Source organism: Gopherus evgoodei, chromosome 1 (assembly GCF_007399415.2).
Source record: "Gopherus evgoodei ecotype Sinaloan lineage chromosome 1, rGopEvg1_v1.p, whole genome shotgun sequence".
NCBI classification, from domain to species: Eukaryota; Metazoa; Chordata; order Testudines; family Testudinidae; genus Gopherus; species Gopherus evgoodei.
The window spans coordinates 159,696,010-159,714,256 of record NC_044322.1 but is presented as its reverse complement, the minus strand read 5'-3'; the positions used below and the strand labels follow the sequence as shown (position 1 = coordinate 159,714,256).

Genomic DNA, 18,247 nt, shown 5'->3' with positions numbered 1-18,247 from the left:
TTTTAAACCCTTACAAATAACACCTTTTGTTGATTAAAACAAAAGTTTAGAAATATAACTAAGGTGCAGGCAGTCTCTACCCAGGTGGGACTCGTTTCCTGAGCAGAACCCCACTTTCCATCATTTTATATTTGTTTGCCTTTCTTGGCTTACCCAATAAAAATACACCGATCACTTTCACTCTTGTTTCTAGTCAGTTTCGCTTTCAGATTCTACTGCAAGCAGCACAATGTTGCTGCAACTGTGTATCGAACACGGCGGGGAAACGTTTTTTCTTTTCCACTGAACTTGAGGGTTTTCATCTACAGTGCATTTCAGATAGGACGGTGGTTACAAAACCTAAAATGTGTGCCATAACCAGTGACCTGACAGTTTTGCCTTTTAACCAGAAATTATTTGCAAAAATGGAAACAAAGCGGTTTTGGAATTAAACGTCTACGGTTCTGCAGCGCGCTGCATATGTGAGTGACTAACCCTACCGAGTCTGAAGCGCTGCTGAGTGATGCACGGGACAGGTTAACTATATAACGGGAGGGAGCTGTGTCTCCCACTCTTCTCTGTGCAGTGAGCACATTGTGCAGCTTGCTTCTTCCTGCATTGTATGTGGCGCTGCTTCCTTATCAGAGGGGCGAGGTGGGGGGAGGCGCGCGCGCCCGGCAAACAGGTTCTTCTATAGCACACCGAAAGCTGGGACCTGCTTAGCGTGAATGAAACAAGAGGGAGCCACGCCTGCAGCTCAGCTAACCAGGAAGTATCCAAGCAGCAAGGAAACACCGGCCGATGCTACGCCGAGGCAGTGCACTGAAAGAGCCCTCGCTGATCTCCAGGCGCGATTTTCTGGTGAGCTGTTGTACTAGGGTCTGTCTGCGCCTAAGCTGGGAACAATGGGAGGGGAAGGGGAGTCTCGGGCTCTGGGGGGTTAGGTGGGGAGAAGTACAGCTCGTTAGGGACAAGGGAGACGCAACAGCTTCCGCCGCCTGGGAATAATTATCTCCACCTATGCATGAAAGGGAGGGTGTGAGTGGCACGGCCAAGGGAGGCAGAGTTACAGCTTTGTGCTAATTTTCCACGCAGAAGGGGGTGGGGTCTTTATTTGTGGTTGCCCTCCTTCTCCCCCTCTCCGCCTTACTTTTTAACTGTACCACTGCTTCACTCTATAAAGCCTTTTGAAGATACACAGTTTGCGTGGAAGAAGTTGTACACAAGATGATCCCAGTCCGGCACACTCTTGCATGAGTATTTCCACTGGCTTCAGTGAGACTAGACTATTCGCACGGGTACCTTTTGTGGTAAGGGAATTAATCTGTAGGGATGAAACGGAACGTCTTCCATCAGCTGACATCCTCATTTCCCCTAGGCATGAGGTTGAAGGTGAATCAACTTTCCTGCTTCATTTTCCCAAGCTGACCGTCAGTTGAATGTCTGGATATTTGGTAGGGCTTGAAATTTGATGGAAGCTAGTGTCTTGTTCAGAAATAAATTCTGATTTTTTTTCTCATGTGCGTTGAAAGAGTTATTAGAACCTACTAGCTGCAGGTCCCAAGTAGGAAGTTTCCTCAGAGACATTACCGATCAGATAACCACAATATGAGGTGAACTTATAGGCACCATTTATGCAACAGATTGTTTTGCAAGAAAGCTATAATTGTCTTGAAAAGGGAAGACAGCAATTGGGTGTGTTTATATAATTTAAGACACAGTGTCTTGGACAAGCAACACTAAAGCAATGATGAAACTCAGAGAGAAACTCTGCTCTGGGTGGTGGTGAATGTGAAACGGATCTGCAGTGTGTAACCAAACTTTCCAGGATGTAGATTTTCATAAAGACCAGGAAGTTCCCCAACCTGTTAAAAAAGATAAACGTAGATTCTCTCTTTCCTCTGTTGTCAAAATGCTCTAGGAGCAATCATTATGCAGCCAATAATGACTATTTATATTTAAATACCATGTTGTTGATTCATCATGTTGACACTTTGGGAGACTGGGAAGTTGTCACCAGTGCAACATTTCAGTTTTAATGATCATCTCAGACCAATACAAGCTATGTTGCTATTCCTGAAGGTTTTGGTTTTTAGGGTTTTTGTTTTTGTTTTGAAATCCCTTATGAGTTAAAACAAAGCATCTTGGGTACCCATGTGCCTCATTTGTTTATTAAAAGAGTTTATAAACTAATGAAAATAGAAGTTTAGGGCTAGATTTTGGACTTTGTGTTTGCTTCAGGGAGTGAAAAACTACTTACATCTCTGCATAGTCTATTGGGACCTTGGGCCCAAGCACGCAGAGATAAGTGGGTGCTGCATACCTGCTTACTCTGTTTCTCCCAGAGTAGGTGGGAGTGGGCAGAACCTTCTCTCCAATCCCCCAATGTACTGGGCAGCACATCTTAGGCCAGTGTTGTGGGTTATTGCAATTTGCTGCTGATACAGGCCAGCAGCAAATTACTATACCTTCATGGAGCAAGGAGGAAGCAGGGTGGGGAATTATGCTTCAGATGCCTGTAATGCACAGTTCCTCTGGAGATAATGCAGCATATGCACAACCCTAGTTCAATGCTTTGCCTAAAGGCACAATCTAGCCCTTAGAATGCAAATACCATTTCAAAATTAATTCTAGCATGCCTTCTACAACGCCGTAATAGAATGAGGAGATGGTAAGGTATTCATATATCCAAGGCCGGATTTAGGGGCAGGTGATCCAGGCCACTGCCTGGGGTCCTGGGCTTGGGACGGTGCTGGGCTCGCAGATTTACAGATCCTAGCATGCAAATTTATTGTCTTATATGACAGAGTTAAATCATGCATGCAAATCATGCACCCAAGTCATGAAATAGGCAACAAATGCAATAACAAATAAAGTATTCAAAAGTTTAACAACTGGAGCTGGGAGCACCAAAGATTTTCCTTGCCTGCGGTGCTATTTGGTCTAGAGTCAGCCTTGCATTTATCTACCATGCTTGATGTGCCCTTTTCCTGCTATTCAGTTGCTTCTTTTAGGTTAGAAAATTAGGTCCTTAGTGTTACTGAAAACAAAAGACTAGGAAACAAGTTTTTCTGATTTGTTTATTTACACTTGCTTTAATAAAAAAAGAAAATGATTCATCCGTAAGTTACCTAGTATACTTGCCATTGCCTTTGTAACATACTACTGGCCCTTCCAAAAAATTAAAATTAATATTAATGCTTAATAATCACATGCTGTCATAGAATTAATAGAACTGTTGTTGCTATGGCTACATCTTTGTCACTCTTGTCACAAGAGTCACAAATTCTCATTTTCTTTCTTTCTTTCTTTCTTTCTTTTTTTTTTAAACCACTTCAGACATCTGGTGAACTTGTGGGTGGTTGGATGGATGTGATGATAAACAATTTGAATTTTTTTTAACTGAGAACTTAGGCTGAGATCTGCTCATAAAAACAGAGTTTTGAAGCTTTATTAGGTGGTGGTTAAGAAGGTGAAATCAGTCCCTACAAACTAGTGTCATGGTGCTGTGCTACACTTTCCATGCAGCTATTATTTCAGCCTTCTGCGCCAGTTATATGAGGCATAGAGTTCTGCTGGAGCCCTGTTGTGGCCTTTGTACCAACCTATGTGGGACTATCATTGAAATATATATAGGAGGTGTGTGGGCATTCCTGTGTAACTGCTTCAGCAGCAGAACCCTCTGTACAGGGTGTAAATTATGTGGCCGGGGGGGAAGTGGGGGACTTCAGCAGGCTGTCCATACCATGCATGAATTTCATGAAGAAGGGATAAGTTAAACTTATAAGTTATCCTAAACTTAAACTTCTGGAGGAGAAGCTAAGGGAGCAAGTGCACAGCAACAAGAAAACATATGGCAAACTAATAGTGAATTCATGGTGAGAAGTGTAATTATTCCAGGGGTGATTAGATTTCTCCATCCTAAAGACTTAAAAACAAAACATCTACAGTAGAGATATTTAGGTTAGATTTAGAAAGGTCAGTTTTGATATAACCGTTACTGTGTTAAATACTGTCTGCTGTTGGAAGAGCAAAAACACAGTTCTTACTTGTGCTTAAACAGGAGAATGAAGGTTAAAGGAATAAAGCTCACAAATCAGTGCCTCTGGCTGCCATGTGACATTTCCTAACAATCCTATCCAAGACAAGTCCTAGTTATTAGCAATAGTGATTACTTTAAAATAAGATTTTTCTTTAGCTTACATTCTTTTGCTTGTCTGGGGAGGTCAGTCTCAGTCTTATTACTCATCATCCTCAGCCAAACATGCCAAGTAGCAGCACGACTAGTACACCATGTACCTGTCATAAAGGTTATTGTGCACCTTTTCCTATTAGAGAAGAGGGTCTAAAACAACTATGTTGGGCCAGGAATTGGTAAGTTCCCTATGGCATCAGAAATTCGAGTGCATCTGATGTTTTAAAATGCATCTTTTCCTGGTAGGGAATTGCCCACTTGCAGTCTCTCAGGACCAGAATCAAAATCCAGTGAAATCAATGGGATCTTTCCATTGACTTCGGTGGCCTTTAGATCACTTCCTCCCTGAAGTCTTCTATCTGTACTGACGTCTTAAAGAAAAACTTGTTCAGGCTTCGTACCAACAAGTAAGAAAGGCAGCCTTTGGAAAAATTTTTGGTAGTTTAAGCTATTTCTCCAAAATTTTGATGTCTGTAAAGTTACAGCAATTTATTTACATTATTGAAAGAACCACTGATTAAAACTATAATTAAAATGCTAACTTTTCAATGTTTTTTTTTAAAAACAGTTGAGTGAAGGGTTGGCCATTCAAAGTGACAGAAAATATCAAAGAAGAGACCTAAAATGAGATCTGCTTAGTGTGACGTCTCTTCAGAACAGTTCCACAAAGTGCAATTACACGACATTCCGAGCATCTTTGATAAAAAGCCTGACCCTAGGACAGTCCTTTTCCAAACATAGCATTTTGTCACCTAAAATCCAGATCCTGGCAGTGAAGTAAATGGCTCAACTTCCCCCTGGAGTTCGCTTCATCGTTTTATTTACAAGAGATCAGTGGTAAGTTTTCAAGTCTATATTACAGACACCCATCTCGGACAATATCAGATTTAATCTGAGAAAGATTGTTCCTTTGACTCAGTTTCTCTAACTTTTTATTTTTTGGAATATAAAACAAGTCTTTGTTAAAGAAGTTGTTGATTTAATTGCAAAATGAAGAGCATGGCTAAAGATCTTTTAATCAGGAGATTTGACGCTAGTACAGAGTGGTATAGGGGTTTGGAGTACATTTTCTTCGCCACTAGTTTTGTACGCTAGAGAATAAGTACTTCCCCCATTCTACTTCACATATTATGTGCTTAGGGGCGGTGAATCACAGCCTTTTATTTTGAGTTGCTTGGTTTATGTCTGTGAAAAAATCAGTGTGTTTATCCTGGACCCAGATCTTTTGACAACTTTTTAATTCTGCTTTGATCTTGTCAGCTCTTTTTATGCTTTTCAGGGAGAGAGAGAGAATTTGTTACTTTTATCTTGAAATCACTTATTTACTGTAACAAAGGAAAGAAATCAGTACTTCCTATTTGAACGATTTTTATCATACACGTCATCTAACAGAGCTGCAAGGCAAGAGTCATTGCAGTTTATTAAATGAAATCTTCAGTAATGGGCATAACAACTGAACACCCCAATGTAAGTTGTTATACCAAAACCCAGATGGTATGCTTGGGTAGCCTTACTTGTAGAGTCTTCTGTGCTGGTTCTACAAGCTAAGCAGGGTAAACATAGTCAATTCTTGTCATAAGAGACCTCCAGAAAAATCCAGGAAACTGCCTGTGCTGGAGGATGTGTTAGCAATTTGTAACTTGTATGTTTGCCTGTCAGTCAGTACTTGACTGATGCCTTAGAATAGCATTAGGGTCTGCTATTTCTGGAGGTACCATTCATTAGACAACACCCAAAACTGAAATCCTGCCCCCTTGTGGTCACTAAAGATCCTGTGGTGTCTTTTGCAGCAGGAGGCATGTTGGCCATGTGTCTTGGTGAAATACCAAGTATACGGTATTTACAGTGTGCTGTGGCTACTTACACATCTATTGGAGATTTAAATGGATACATTATACTTGTTCATGCTTTTGCTTATATATGCAGAAAGACAACTGGATGTTATGTAGGATGTTGAGCTGAAGATATACAGCATGTAGCATTCTATATTATATCAGACCGTATACTTAACAGGTATTGGTAAGCAAAGTAGGAAAAGAATCTACTATAGTATAACACATCTTTCAAACTACTCTTCTCCATTTAAAAAAATGCACTAATGGTTATAAAGTAGATGTGAATGAAACCATCAGTGTAAAGGCAAGCATTCTCAAACTTTTTTTTTTATAGGGTGGATCACATTTCATTGTCATAGGAACTCACCTCTCACATTTCCAAACAGATCACATCTATTTGGCAACTGCAATTGCTTACATGGAAAAACAATAATAGGAAAATAAGTAACATTTTTTGTTTGTTTGTTTCTCTTTTAATATGCATTAGCAACTGGAAAGAGAGAAGAGCCAGCACCATGTGCTCTGTCGACAACCAGTAGTGCCCACACCCTCATTTGTGAACCTCTGGGGGTAAAAGTGTCACAGGTGCAAAAATTATGTTTTGCTTTGATGCTGGCTTAAATACAGAAACTATTGACATTGCTCAAATTTATACCCCAATACACAGTAGTTAGAATTAGTTTAGTCTCTTTAGCTTCCAGGATTTATGATAACGTGAAGTGAAAAAAATGGGAAGAATACTTTGAAATATTTTGTTTTATGTAAGATGGTGGTAAATATAAATCTAGTGATTGAAATCACTTAGAAATATTAAAATAAATACTGATTTTTCTTTTCTTTTGTTACAGGTGCAGGGCCTTCATTTTTGTTCTTACCTTTTTGTTATATGCTAGTTTCCACTTGTCAAGGAAACCTATTAGTATAGTTAAGGTAAGCAACAGTGAATCATTTTTGTTTAAATAGCCTCCTAATTTTCTCAAACAGGGAAGTATACTTTTGTGTGTGTGTGTGTGTGTGTTTTCAAAGACAGTGTTAAAGTTTAACCCACAATGGAGTAAAAACAAGTGCCGATAATTACAGTTGTCGTACCATAGTCCCATGCTATACATTTTTTGGTGAGACCACACCTAGAATACTGCACATACTTCTGGTTTTAGGCCTTTACATGAGTTAAGCTAAGTACGTGTGTAAGTGTTTGCAGGATCAAGGCTTGAAATCTTAAAAGAGTTGCTCAGAGCTGAGGAATTTATTGAGAGTGAGTAAATTGTGTGCATTAGATCTTTAAAACAATTTTGGTTCTTGTGCAGTACTATATATGAGCTAGTGCAGTGATGTCAGAGAAATATAATGTATTTCATTTTCACCTTTAGACTTTGGCAGTACATTAACCAGAAGTTATTTCTCATGTATATTTTTAACTTTATTGCTCAACAGCCTATTCATATATTTTTTAAAAAAAAAAGCCTTGCTCCATACAGTAAATAAATAGCATTGGACCTGTTATCAGGATGCAAATTGCTTTGATATGGTTTCATTGTTTACATTTCAAATTGTCAAGTGTTTCATTAACCTTTTGATTTCATTCCCACTAAGAACCTGTTTACACAAGGAATAAAACCGACATTAGCACTGTTTCTCTGATCTGTATAGATTGGGATCGTCCATATGAAAACCATGTTATCTTACTTTAGATTATATTTGGTTAGGGTTATAAAATAGCATTTTTTTAAGAGAGTATAGTTCTCAAGAGTGACATTTCCATCCATACTGCTCTGGAAATCAATGTTAGATCTACCTATTGGTAGCTTGGCCTTAAGGAGTGTAAGCAGTTACTTGATCTAATTAAAAACTAATAAACTAAATCCCTTCCTCCCTGTATCTCCTCTGAAGTTTCCTGCAGTTTGATGTGTCAAACTATATTTTCTATTTTTACTTTTAGACTTAGCGGTGTTTCTCTCTCCCCCCCCCCGCCTCCTTTTAATACTTCCAAAAGCTGATTGATTTTTTTTTTTCCAAAGTCTGTTTCTGCAGTGTCCGTATATTTTACTGTTCTATTTCCTTTGGGCGTAATGATATGCTAACTCATGAGCTCCAATCCTCCAACGTGATCTGCACACACAAATCCCTACATGTATGTGGAGTCCTGGTTATGTCAGTGGAACTCTTCATAGACCTAAAAGTCTGCTCATACCAATGCTGCAAGCTGATGTGCATGTGCAGTAGTTGCCTGCTTGGGGATGAGGAGACATGTTTAAGATATAAACTGAAAAATAAAATGTTCTTTGCTGAAGGAAAGGGCATTGCAGTGTTCTCAGATGATGTAAGGACGCATTCTGCCCTTATTCACAGCAATGTAAATCCAGAGTAACTTCACTGAGATTAATGGAGCTATTTCAAATTTACACCTGCATGGCTGAGAACATCACTTACATATGAGCATTTTTTAGAAAAATATACGATTACTCCTTTATATATTGTGAACAGATCTTTTTTTTCCTGGGGGGAGGGGGCGGAGGAGGAAGAGGTATTCTGCTTCTGTTCGATATATATGGTATCACGTACTGCTGAAGTATGCTTGTTGACTTCTGTGGGACCTGCTGGATAAACTGGGCCATTTCCCCAGCATGTTGAGTAGTGTGCTGTTGGAGATGCCATCGTTCCACTGAGATGTAAAATCCAAGTCCTGGCTTATTTCTGATCATCAAAGTTCCCATAGTACTTGTAGTGAGAATAGGGGTGTCGAACTCTGCTGTGTCAATCCTGGTAATTACATTTCGCCTACCTAAATTTCCCTTGCAGTTTCAATGGGTTGTGTTTGTTCTCTTCTATCCCTGTCCAAAACTTGGCTGTGCTGCATTATAAGGGATGAAATACAATATATTGCTACTGGTGCTGCAAAGGTTGACACACATGCTTAATGTTGTGCACGCTAACTTTGCTAGGATTATTCACGGTACTTAAAGTTAAGCAGGTACATAATTGTTTACAAGACTGGAGCTGTAGATTGTGCCAGTTTTGGAGCCCAGTCCTGCTTCCAGCAAAGCCAATGGCAAAACTGCCATTGATTTCTAATAGGTGTAGGATTGTGTTCCTCCAATCTTATACCAGTGTAACTCCCAGCCAAACCTTGTAGGGATCCTTTGGCGTTTGCAGTGGTTAATCAGGCCTAGTGTTTGTAAAGTGTTTTGGGATCTCTCAGTATGAAAAGCACTGTCACTATAACATTGCTACTAGCCTCATATGTGGTGAAGGGTGTTTCATGTACAGGAACTGCTCCAAAGCCATTACAATAGATATTAGAGAGATGAGATGAGTGAGATAATCTGTCTTATTGGACCAACCTGAAGAAGAGCTCTGTGTAGCTCTAAAGCTTGTCTCACCAGCAGAAATTGGGTCAGTAAAAGATGTTACCTCACCCACCTTGTCTCTCTAATATCAGGGCACCAACACAGCTGTAACAGCACTGCAAATTAAGAAGGATAGATATACCATTGACTTAAATGGGCTTTGGTTTGGGCAATAAATAGCTAGATTTGTTAAATTTGCTACTGTATTGTGTATAGCAGGATTGGCTGAGTTTTATATTGTCAAATTCTCTTTCTACATTAGGGAGAACTACATAAGCACTGTGCTCCTCCAAATGAAGTTGAACTCAGCTCCTACAAAGAATATGCCATCCAGATTCAGCCTGTTAAAAAGTTATCTAATGAGTCTCAGTGTGGTTGGGAGCCATTTGGTGAGTTCATTTGCATGCTAATTTTGTAATAATGATATTTATACAAGTGTTGATCCTTGTTACTTATCACAGGGATTCTTCCCATGGAAAAACGGGTAGGAGGGACATGTTCTGTTTTTAATTTAACCTGGCTAATATGTTGTGAGTGTCCCAAATGAGAAGAAGCTTTACATGGCAAGTCTCTTACAAGAACTTCTTTTTCCAAATAAATTATGAGTTCAGCTGCTGAAGACTAAACTATTACACCTGGTCTTAAACTTTTTGATGGAACAAATTTCAGTTAGAAAATGCAAATTTGTCAAATCTAAATGTTTCATGGGAATGTGGTGATTCCACATATGTTTTTTATGGAAATGTGACATAACTAATCATTTTGGCTTTCTCACTTCATTTCATTTTGACATTTATGTTTTATCAAATATATTATATTTCATATGGTCCTGATACTATTGAAACAAAACGATTCAATGCTTCCAGAATTTCCAGTTACTGGGAAAAAAATCAATGTTTCCAATTTGGAACAAAAACGAATTTTTGAAATGTCAGAATTTCCCATGGAATTCTAACCAGCTCTATAAACTGATGCCATGCAGCTTCAAAACAATGAAAATATGCCCATTTAGAAAACTAAATTATAATTAAAAGGCCATGTTTTGCTTATTTACAAGTTAATACTGTAATAATTTGAATATAATAACTGAGATTTTGAATAAGTGCTTGATAGCTTGTGTTCAGCATCTGATCATAAATAGGGAATGTCAGTAGAATAGAAGATCCTAGTAACCTGATAGCCCACTAGCAATGGAGAAACTGTTCAATTATTACTAACTAAGGCTGTGATCCTGCACTCTCAGCTATGTGTAAGTAGACCCCTGTGTTATCAGGTGGCCTGGTAACCCACTATACATTTGTAGCTTTGGGACTCTAGGGCATACTCCTGAGCACATATCTCTTGTCTGACACCCTTCCTTAGGAAATGGGGTGCTGCTATCTAGCCATCCTAGACCCTGACAACCAGTGTCTGCGTCCCTCGTCATCGGTCTCCTCATCCCCTGTTGTTTACACACACTCAGCATTCCACCTAATCCATGGGCGCTCTGGGGCTCCTAGTTTAACCCTTTTGGGGATAATGTGGCAGTTAATCAAGGAGCACAGGTTCACCAGAAGAATTTCTTCACCACAGTGACTTTACTGATAAAGCACTACAGAACTTTGCAAATGACAGTCCTGAAACACTCTCTCCTCTAGTCTGTGCTCACTCCTTCTTTTGAGTCAATGGTTCATCAGCCTTTCAGGCTGAGCAGAGTTCTCCTTTAAATTCTCCTTACACTGCTCTTAAATAAAGCCTCTGGGTTTGTGCCATGTGTCACAGTTTCAGGGAAACTGTACCTGCATATTCTTCCTTTGATATTGCAACCACCTGCAGGCTAGTTGGGGACCATATTGTGTGAAGTTTATGAATGGTTTATGTATCACAGTGGCCCAGGGAGTGTATGCAAAGCTCCCCAAAGGGTAGCACTTCTCTGGAGGTGTTTACAGCCTGAGTGATTTGCCTCCATCACCCTTCTACTGCTTTTTGTTCCTGGAGGAGCTGGTGGAGTTGCCTACAATCCCTGGTCTGACGTGATATAAAAACCATTCATACAGTCATTGCAGTATGGTCCCCAACTATATTGGATGCGGTTGCAACATCTGTCACACCATGTGCTCAAACTGGGGGCTGGTCTACACTAGAGAATTAGATTGACCCAGCTACATCACTCGAGGGTGTAAAAAATCCATACCTCTGAGTGACATAGTTAAGCTGGCCTACGTCCCTATGTAGATAGTGCTAGGCCAATGGAAGAATTCTTCTGCTGACCTAGCTGCCATCGCTCAGAGAGGTGGATGTACCACACAATAGGAGAACCCCTTCAATCGCTGAAGTAAGTGTCTACACAAGAGCTAGAGCAGCACAACTGCAGTAGTGTTGTAAATGCAGACTTAGCCTGAGAATCTCCAGATCCACCAGGCATACTTCCCAACCACCCGTGGCTGTCCTCTGTGAAGAAAGACCATTGTTCTGTGGGTGGTCCAACAGTTGAGAATCATTCACAGTTGATAGCCCTGGATTGCTGACAGTGTGATGGTCCTTCAGTGAAATGTCAAACACCTTTCCAGGGCCGGGTAGCTGCTGGGAATGTTGTACAAAAGTCTGTCCCTGGACAGAGTGCAGACTGGTGTTCAACACATGGTACAAACCAGAATTCATAATGAGATACAGAAATATCTTACTCTATCTCGCTCTGTGCCTGGGTGAAGCACCTTTAAAGGACTCTGTGTGGGTGTAGGGTCTGCACACATGGAGTTCAGTGCATGACTGGGGCCTAAAGAGGTATGATAGAGTAGGTCCTGAGGGGGTAAAAACACCTTGAACTGTTTTCCTTCCTTTCAGAAGACACTGATTGAAAGTTACTGTTGAGTACAGTGTTATATTCAACAGATTTCTAAAAATAATTAATTTAAAAGCTGAAAATTGCAGGAAATTATGTGATATTGAACAACAATGTTTTCATGACCTTTTTAGCTTGCGTTTCTTTATGAAGTCAGTCTGTCACCAGGACTAATTTGAGGCCTAAGTAGTAGTGTTCAAAATGGGGACGGACGGGTGGTAATTCTGACAAGTCCTGATTTTTTTTTTTTTTCTTTTCTAAATGGCTGCTACTTAAATGCTGGAAGTTTGGCATGCGTTTTAGTCCCTGGCTGAAGCGGGCCTGTGTGCAGTTCATAGATTTTGTGCATAAATCCAACACCTGTTTTTTAGCTGAACATTTTCAATCGATAGTCATTCTCCCATCACTGGTCGAGCAACAATAAACATTTTAATTACTATGTCATCTAACCTTACTCCTTTTCATCCAATGTTTCAAAATAATGGCCCTGATCCTGAGATTTGTATCTGTATGGATGGCCTCTTGGCATGCAGAGAGCCCGATTGACTCTAGTGGGCTAATAAGAACGGCCATACTGGGTCAAACCAATGGTCCAGCTAGCCCAGTAGCCTGTCTTTCGACTGGGGCAGTGCCAGGTGCTTCAGAGGGAAGGAACAGAACAATTAATGAGTGATCCATCCCCTGTAATCCAGTCCCAGCTTCTGGCAGTCAGCGGTTTAGGGACACATGGGCTGCAAGGGCCCACACAAGCAGGTTTGATTACAGAATCAGAGATAACATTGTAATGGAGGGGAAAAAATTGAAGAAATATTTATTTTCTAGTATTAAAGAACAAAGCACAACATCCTTTTTTAATTTTATTGTTTTTTAAAAGTAGTTAGTCTTTGCGAGATGGCTTTTTAAAATTTGCTTCCGCCATCTTTGCAGTTAGTACCTGACATATTTGAAAAGTATATTTTCCTTTTAGGGAATTTTTAAATATATTTTTGTAGACTTTTATGAACTTTGTTCTCTTAGAAGCTTGAAAATACAGTATATTTTGCTAATAAATTGTGGTTTCCATTTCCAAATGTTGTTTTTATATGAATTGGGTAAGAGGAGATTAAGAATGCTTTGAACAATGTTTTTCTAATATGTAATAGATGAAAACAGAAAATATAGTATTCTTTGGTTAAGTAGAAACAAAGTGTCAAGAAACTGGCATTCTTTTTTTTTCTGCTAGAAAATTCACTTAGAACTAAAAATGTCTATGTTGTTGTTGTTTTTTTTAAAAAAAGATTTCCAAGACCTGTACATAAAATATATAATAAGAGTTTGAAAGCTATTGATAAACTTATTCCACTGATTTGTTTTGAAAATGTTTTCTTAGACAAGAACAATTACAAACAATTACTGGGAGCCCTGGATTACTCATTTCTGTGTGCTTATGCAGTTGGAATGTATTTGAGGTAATTCCTTTAGACTTTTTTTTTTATACTTCTTGAATTATTGATTCAGAAGGCTGCACTGCTTCTAATCTGTTATCCTTCCCTTTTGGGAAGCATTTGATGAATGGTTACTGAAGAAGGAAGAAGAAATTTGGATTGTCTCATACACACAAAGACATGATTTTAGGGCTTGTCTACACTACCACGCAGGGTCTATCTAAGATACGCAGCTTCAGCTACGTGAATAGCATAGCTAAAGTCGGCTTACTTAGATCTACTTACTGACGTGTCTTCACTGCTGTAAGTCGACAGCTGATGCTCTCCCGTCGATTCCGCTTGCACTTCTGCTGTCGACCCTGGTCCTCCACCAGAATGAGAGCACTCACTGGTTGATTTATCGCATCTAGACACGATAAATCGACCCCCACTGGATTGACTGCTGCCTGCCGATCCAGCAGGTAGTGTAGACAAGCCCTTAGGCACATTTTTCACAGTAACTATCCTGAAACCCTTACAGAAATTCATAGGAAGGATTCTTACTCCCTTGAACAGAAATGCATCACAGGTGATAATCTAGCCCATATACGTCAATGAGTATGTCTAAATAGCAGTTTTGTAGTTTAATTCCCAGATCTGGTAGACATATACACTGAGGCTATCACAGTGTTTCTCAAACTGGGGTAGCCACTTGTGTAGGAAAAGCCCCTGGTGGGCTGGGCCGATTTGTTTATCTGCCATGTCCACAGGTCTGGCTGATCATGGCTCCTGCTGGCCGCGGTTCGCTGCTCCAGGACAATGGGAGCTGCTGGAAGCAGCGCAAGACGAGGGACTTACTGGCTGCTGCTTCCAGCAGCTCCCATTGGCCTGCAGTGGCAAACCATGGCAGTGGAAGCCGCCATCGGCCGGACCTGTGGATGCTGCAGGTAGACAAACTGGCCCGGCCTGCCAGGGGCTTTCCCTACACAAGCAGCAACCCCAGTTTGAGAAACACTGGGCTATCATGATTTAAAACAGCAGTGTGGCTGTGGTGGTATGGGTGATGGCATAGGTTAGCCTCCTGAGTACATACTAGGATCTTGGATAGGATTGTATTCAGGCAGCAAGCCCAAGACACAGCCTGCACTGCCATGTCTGTGCTTCTGTTTTTAGTGCACTAGCTCAAGCAGGGCTAGCCCATGTATATCTGCATGAGTTGGGAATTACACCTCCCCACTGCTGTGTAGATATTTTCCACGTGATTCTTCACGTTGAGTGTAATTCCCATTATGCCCACAGTAAAACCATTCAATTCTTACACTATCAGCATTTGTTATGTAATGAACCAAATATTTATTATTTAAATGCTTGATTTTTAATTAAATTTTTTGTTGAAACTTGTAGGGAAAACCCTAATAGATCCAGAATTTGAACATACTCTTTATGTGCTATGAAAGTTTGGTGTATGAAATGTTTCATGTTTCTTTTAAATTTTTTTTTCTTTACCCCTATACATTCTCAGTGGTATAATAGGAGAGCGATTGCCTATTCGGTATTATCTAACAGTTGGAATGCTTGCCAGTGGACTCTTCACTGCAATGTTTGGGTTGGGCTATTTCTATAATATACATAACCTGTGGTTCTACATGATAGCTCAGGTAAGCATACTGTCTGTTACCCTAGATTCGTTGGCTTTCCATATTTATTTTTATTTTCAGATGTGAGTAGCATTTAATGGTTACATGACGAGATGCATTCCATTCTGGTTTGAATGTAATTCAGTCTTGTAAGAGATTACTTGCCATAGCATCTCAAGAAATACATAGTTTTAAAAATAAAGATATGTTTTAAATGAAATATTTTTTTTAAAAAAATGAACTGTTTAAAATCCCAGATCATTCCCATTTGTAAACCTAAATGTGAGAAATAATATACCTTCGAGAACAAATATATTTACTTTTACCTGTCTGCTAAGACCTGAGTGGAGGGTACTGTCTTTCTCTGAGCAGTTTCCTGCACTGGTGAAAAGTGTTCAAGATATTGCCAGCTGTTGCAACAAAAACCCATAGAGTGGAATTCTCAGAAATCTTGTGGGTCTGATCCAAAGCCTGTTGAAATCAATGGAAAGACTTTGCATTGACGTTGATGGACTATGGATGAGGCTTTAAGTGAAAGGCAGTGGGGCTTGTGTTCCTAAATCATTTGGGTATGCCTACACTTTGAGCAGGAGATCTTTAATTCCCAGCTCAAGGAGACACATCCATGCTAGCTCTAATCAAGCTAGCATGCTAAAAATTAACTGTAACTGTGGCAGGGTGAGCTGTAAAAGAGGCCAGTTGCCCTGAAGTAGGTACCAGTCTGAGACCAAAGACATGTACTCAAGGCAATTAGCCCCTCCCACCACTCTCACTACCACTGCTACACTTAGAGTACATACTTGTGGTCTCTGACACATACGTAATTGGGGTGTCTTGCTCCTCCCACTGACTGAGGTGCCACAGGTACTGTTTATTTTTAGCATGCTAGCTTGATCGGCTCGATCAGAGCTAGCCTGGGTACGTCTCCTTGAGCTGGGAATTATGCCTCTAGCTCGAAGTGTAGGCATACCCCTAGATGCTTTTGAAAATCCCACCCAGAGTCATTAAAACTGCTTTTGATAGGTAAAGTACAAGAGTTTGCCTGAATATATTTTATTTTGTTTTTTAAACTATTTTGTAAATGTGAACTATTGTGTTATCCTCATGGTATTAGTGACTTGGGATTTTAGGATGGAATCTTTAAAGGAGCCTAAGAGAGCAAGGTGCTCCACTGATGGGAGTCAGGTACCTAACTCCCTTAGTATCCTTCGAAAATCACAGCCTTAAACAGGTTGTTAAAGAACTTCATTTCAACTTCAACACTAAGACTGAATTTAGTATATAATGAAATTTTGTCCCTTCAGTGTATACATCTTTTCTTTTAGTCCTTTCTAAGTTCTGCATTCTTTCATAAGGCTTTGTCTTTTCAGAATTTATTTTCACCCATACATTTCCCTAAACTCATATTCAGGTGAAAGTATTATGAAGTGGTTAGAGCAGTGGGAGTTAAGAACTCTTAGCACTGTCACATTCCATGTGATCTTTGGCAAACCTGAGATGACAATTTGTGGAGGTTTGCCCTATAAAAAGCTTTGAAATCCTTAGATACAAAGTGCTGTACGTATTAAGTCTTACTTTATTTTTGCTGAATAATGGTGTTTGGAAAAAATATTAATCTAATATTTTAATGATAATGTAGGCTTGTTCTTGTTCAATTTAGGCTGTTCTAAGGAAGCACTTAGCATGAAATTTTGTGTAAGAATTTTTATATTCATAAAGTGTTTTTTGAAATATGATTTCAGATAGCTAATGGATTGGTGCAAACCACTGGCTGGCCCAGTGTTGTTACCTGCATTGGCAACTGGTTTGGAAAAGGAAGGTAAAAATATACATATTTTTAAGCACTCGGACTATATGTAGGTGGGTTTTAGGCCTTAATATAAAACCTGATGAAGTCAGTGTAAGAACTCCCATTTAGTTTCAGTGATTTTTTTTAATTAAGCCTTTAAGGAAGATCCTTTAAAAATACGTAATTACCTGTTTGTCGTGCATAGGCGGCGTGTGACTCTTGCGTTTGGGGAGGCTGTGTGGGAGCACCAGGAGCTGCCCAGAAGTGTGGGAGAAAGGACCACCAGTGCCCGTACTGTGGCCCTGCTCTACCCGAAGGCCCTGCCCCCACCTGGCCACCTCCTGCCCCGAGGCCCTGCTGCACTTACACCTGCCCCACCCCAAGGCTTCACTCCTACTCCACCTCTTCTCACCCCTGTCTGCTAGGGTTGCCAAGTGTTTGGTTTTTGAAAAGGGACCCTGGCAGCTCTGATCAGCACCAATGACCAAGCCACTAAAAGTCCAGTTGGTGGGGCAGCGGGGCTAAGTCAGGCTCCCTGCCTGCCCTGACTCTGTGCAGCTCCTGGAAGCGGCAGGCATGTCTGGCTCCTAGGCAAAGGGGTGGCTACGGGGACTCCGTGCGCTGCTCCCACCCCAAGAGCTGGCTCCACAGCTCCCATTGGCTGGGAACCGCAGCGAACAGGAACTACGGTGGCAACACCTGCAGGTACTGGCAGCACACAGAGCCCCCTCACCCCTCTGCCTAGGAGCTGGAATTGCCGACCGCTTCCGGGAGCTACCTGAGGTAAATGCTGCTTGGCTGCACCCTGCACACGCATCCCTGCACTCTGAACCCTTCAGCCTGGAGCTACTCTTGCACCTCAAACCTCTCATTCCTGGCCCCAGCCAGGAGTCCACTCCTGCACCCCCAGCTGGAGCCCTCACTCCCTCCTGCACTGCAACCCCAGCTGGAGCCCCCTCTCACACTCTGAACCCCTCATTTCTGGCCCCACCCCGGAGCCCGCACCCCCAGCCAAAGCCTTCACCCCTTCCTGCACCCCCAACCCTTGGCCCCAGCCTGGTGAAAGTGAGGGAGGGTGAGGAAGATGAAGTGAGTGGGGCAGGACTTCAGGGAAGGGGGCAAGGGTATTCGGTTTTGTGCGATTAGAAACTTGGCAACTGTTCCACAAGCTCCTCTTTGTCCCCAAGCCGAGCCAACCCACTCGCCCACCAGCTGCTCACTCCTTTCTGCCCCCTTCTGCC

At 41.0% G+C, this 18,247-nt stretch overlaps 1 protein-coding gene across 4 annotated transcripts in view; it reads left to right on the top strand.

Annotated features, from left to right (window-relative positions):
- The first annotated feature begins 201 nt into the window (after positions 1 to 201).
- Positions 202 to 18,247, top strand: part of SLC37A1 (solute carrier family 37 member 1) — a 58,796-nt gene continuing 40,750 nt past the window's right edge. For 3 of the 4 annotated variants that reach the window (XM_030577143.1, XM_030577133.1, XM_030577115.1), the window contains exons 1-8: positions 202 to 840; positions 1,163 to 1,289; positions 4,743 to 5,011; positions 6,858 to 6,939; positions 9,619 to 9,745; positions 13,547 to 13,625; positions 15,103 to 15,238; positions 16,960 to 17,036. In XM_030577143.1, coding sequence (XP_030433003.1) covers positions 4,956 to 5,011; positions 6,858 to 6,939; positions 9,619 to 9,745; positions 13,547 to 13,625; positions 15,103 to 15,238; positions 16,960 to 17,036 — 557 coding nt within the window. In that variant the 5' untranslated portion in view covers positions 202 to 840; positions 1,163 to 1,289; positions 4,743 to 4,955. The remainder of the gene's footprint in view (positions 841 to 1,162; positions 1,290 to 4,742; positions 5,012 to 6,857; positions 6,940 to 9,618; positions 9,746 to 13,546; positions 13,626 to 15,102; positions 15,239 to 16,959; positions 17,037 to 18,247) is intronic. The other variant, XM_030577125.1, reaches the window with a different exon arrangement.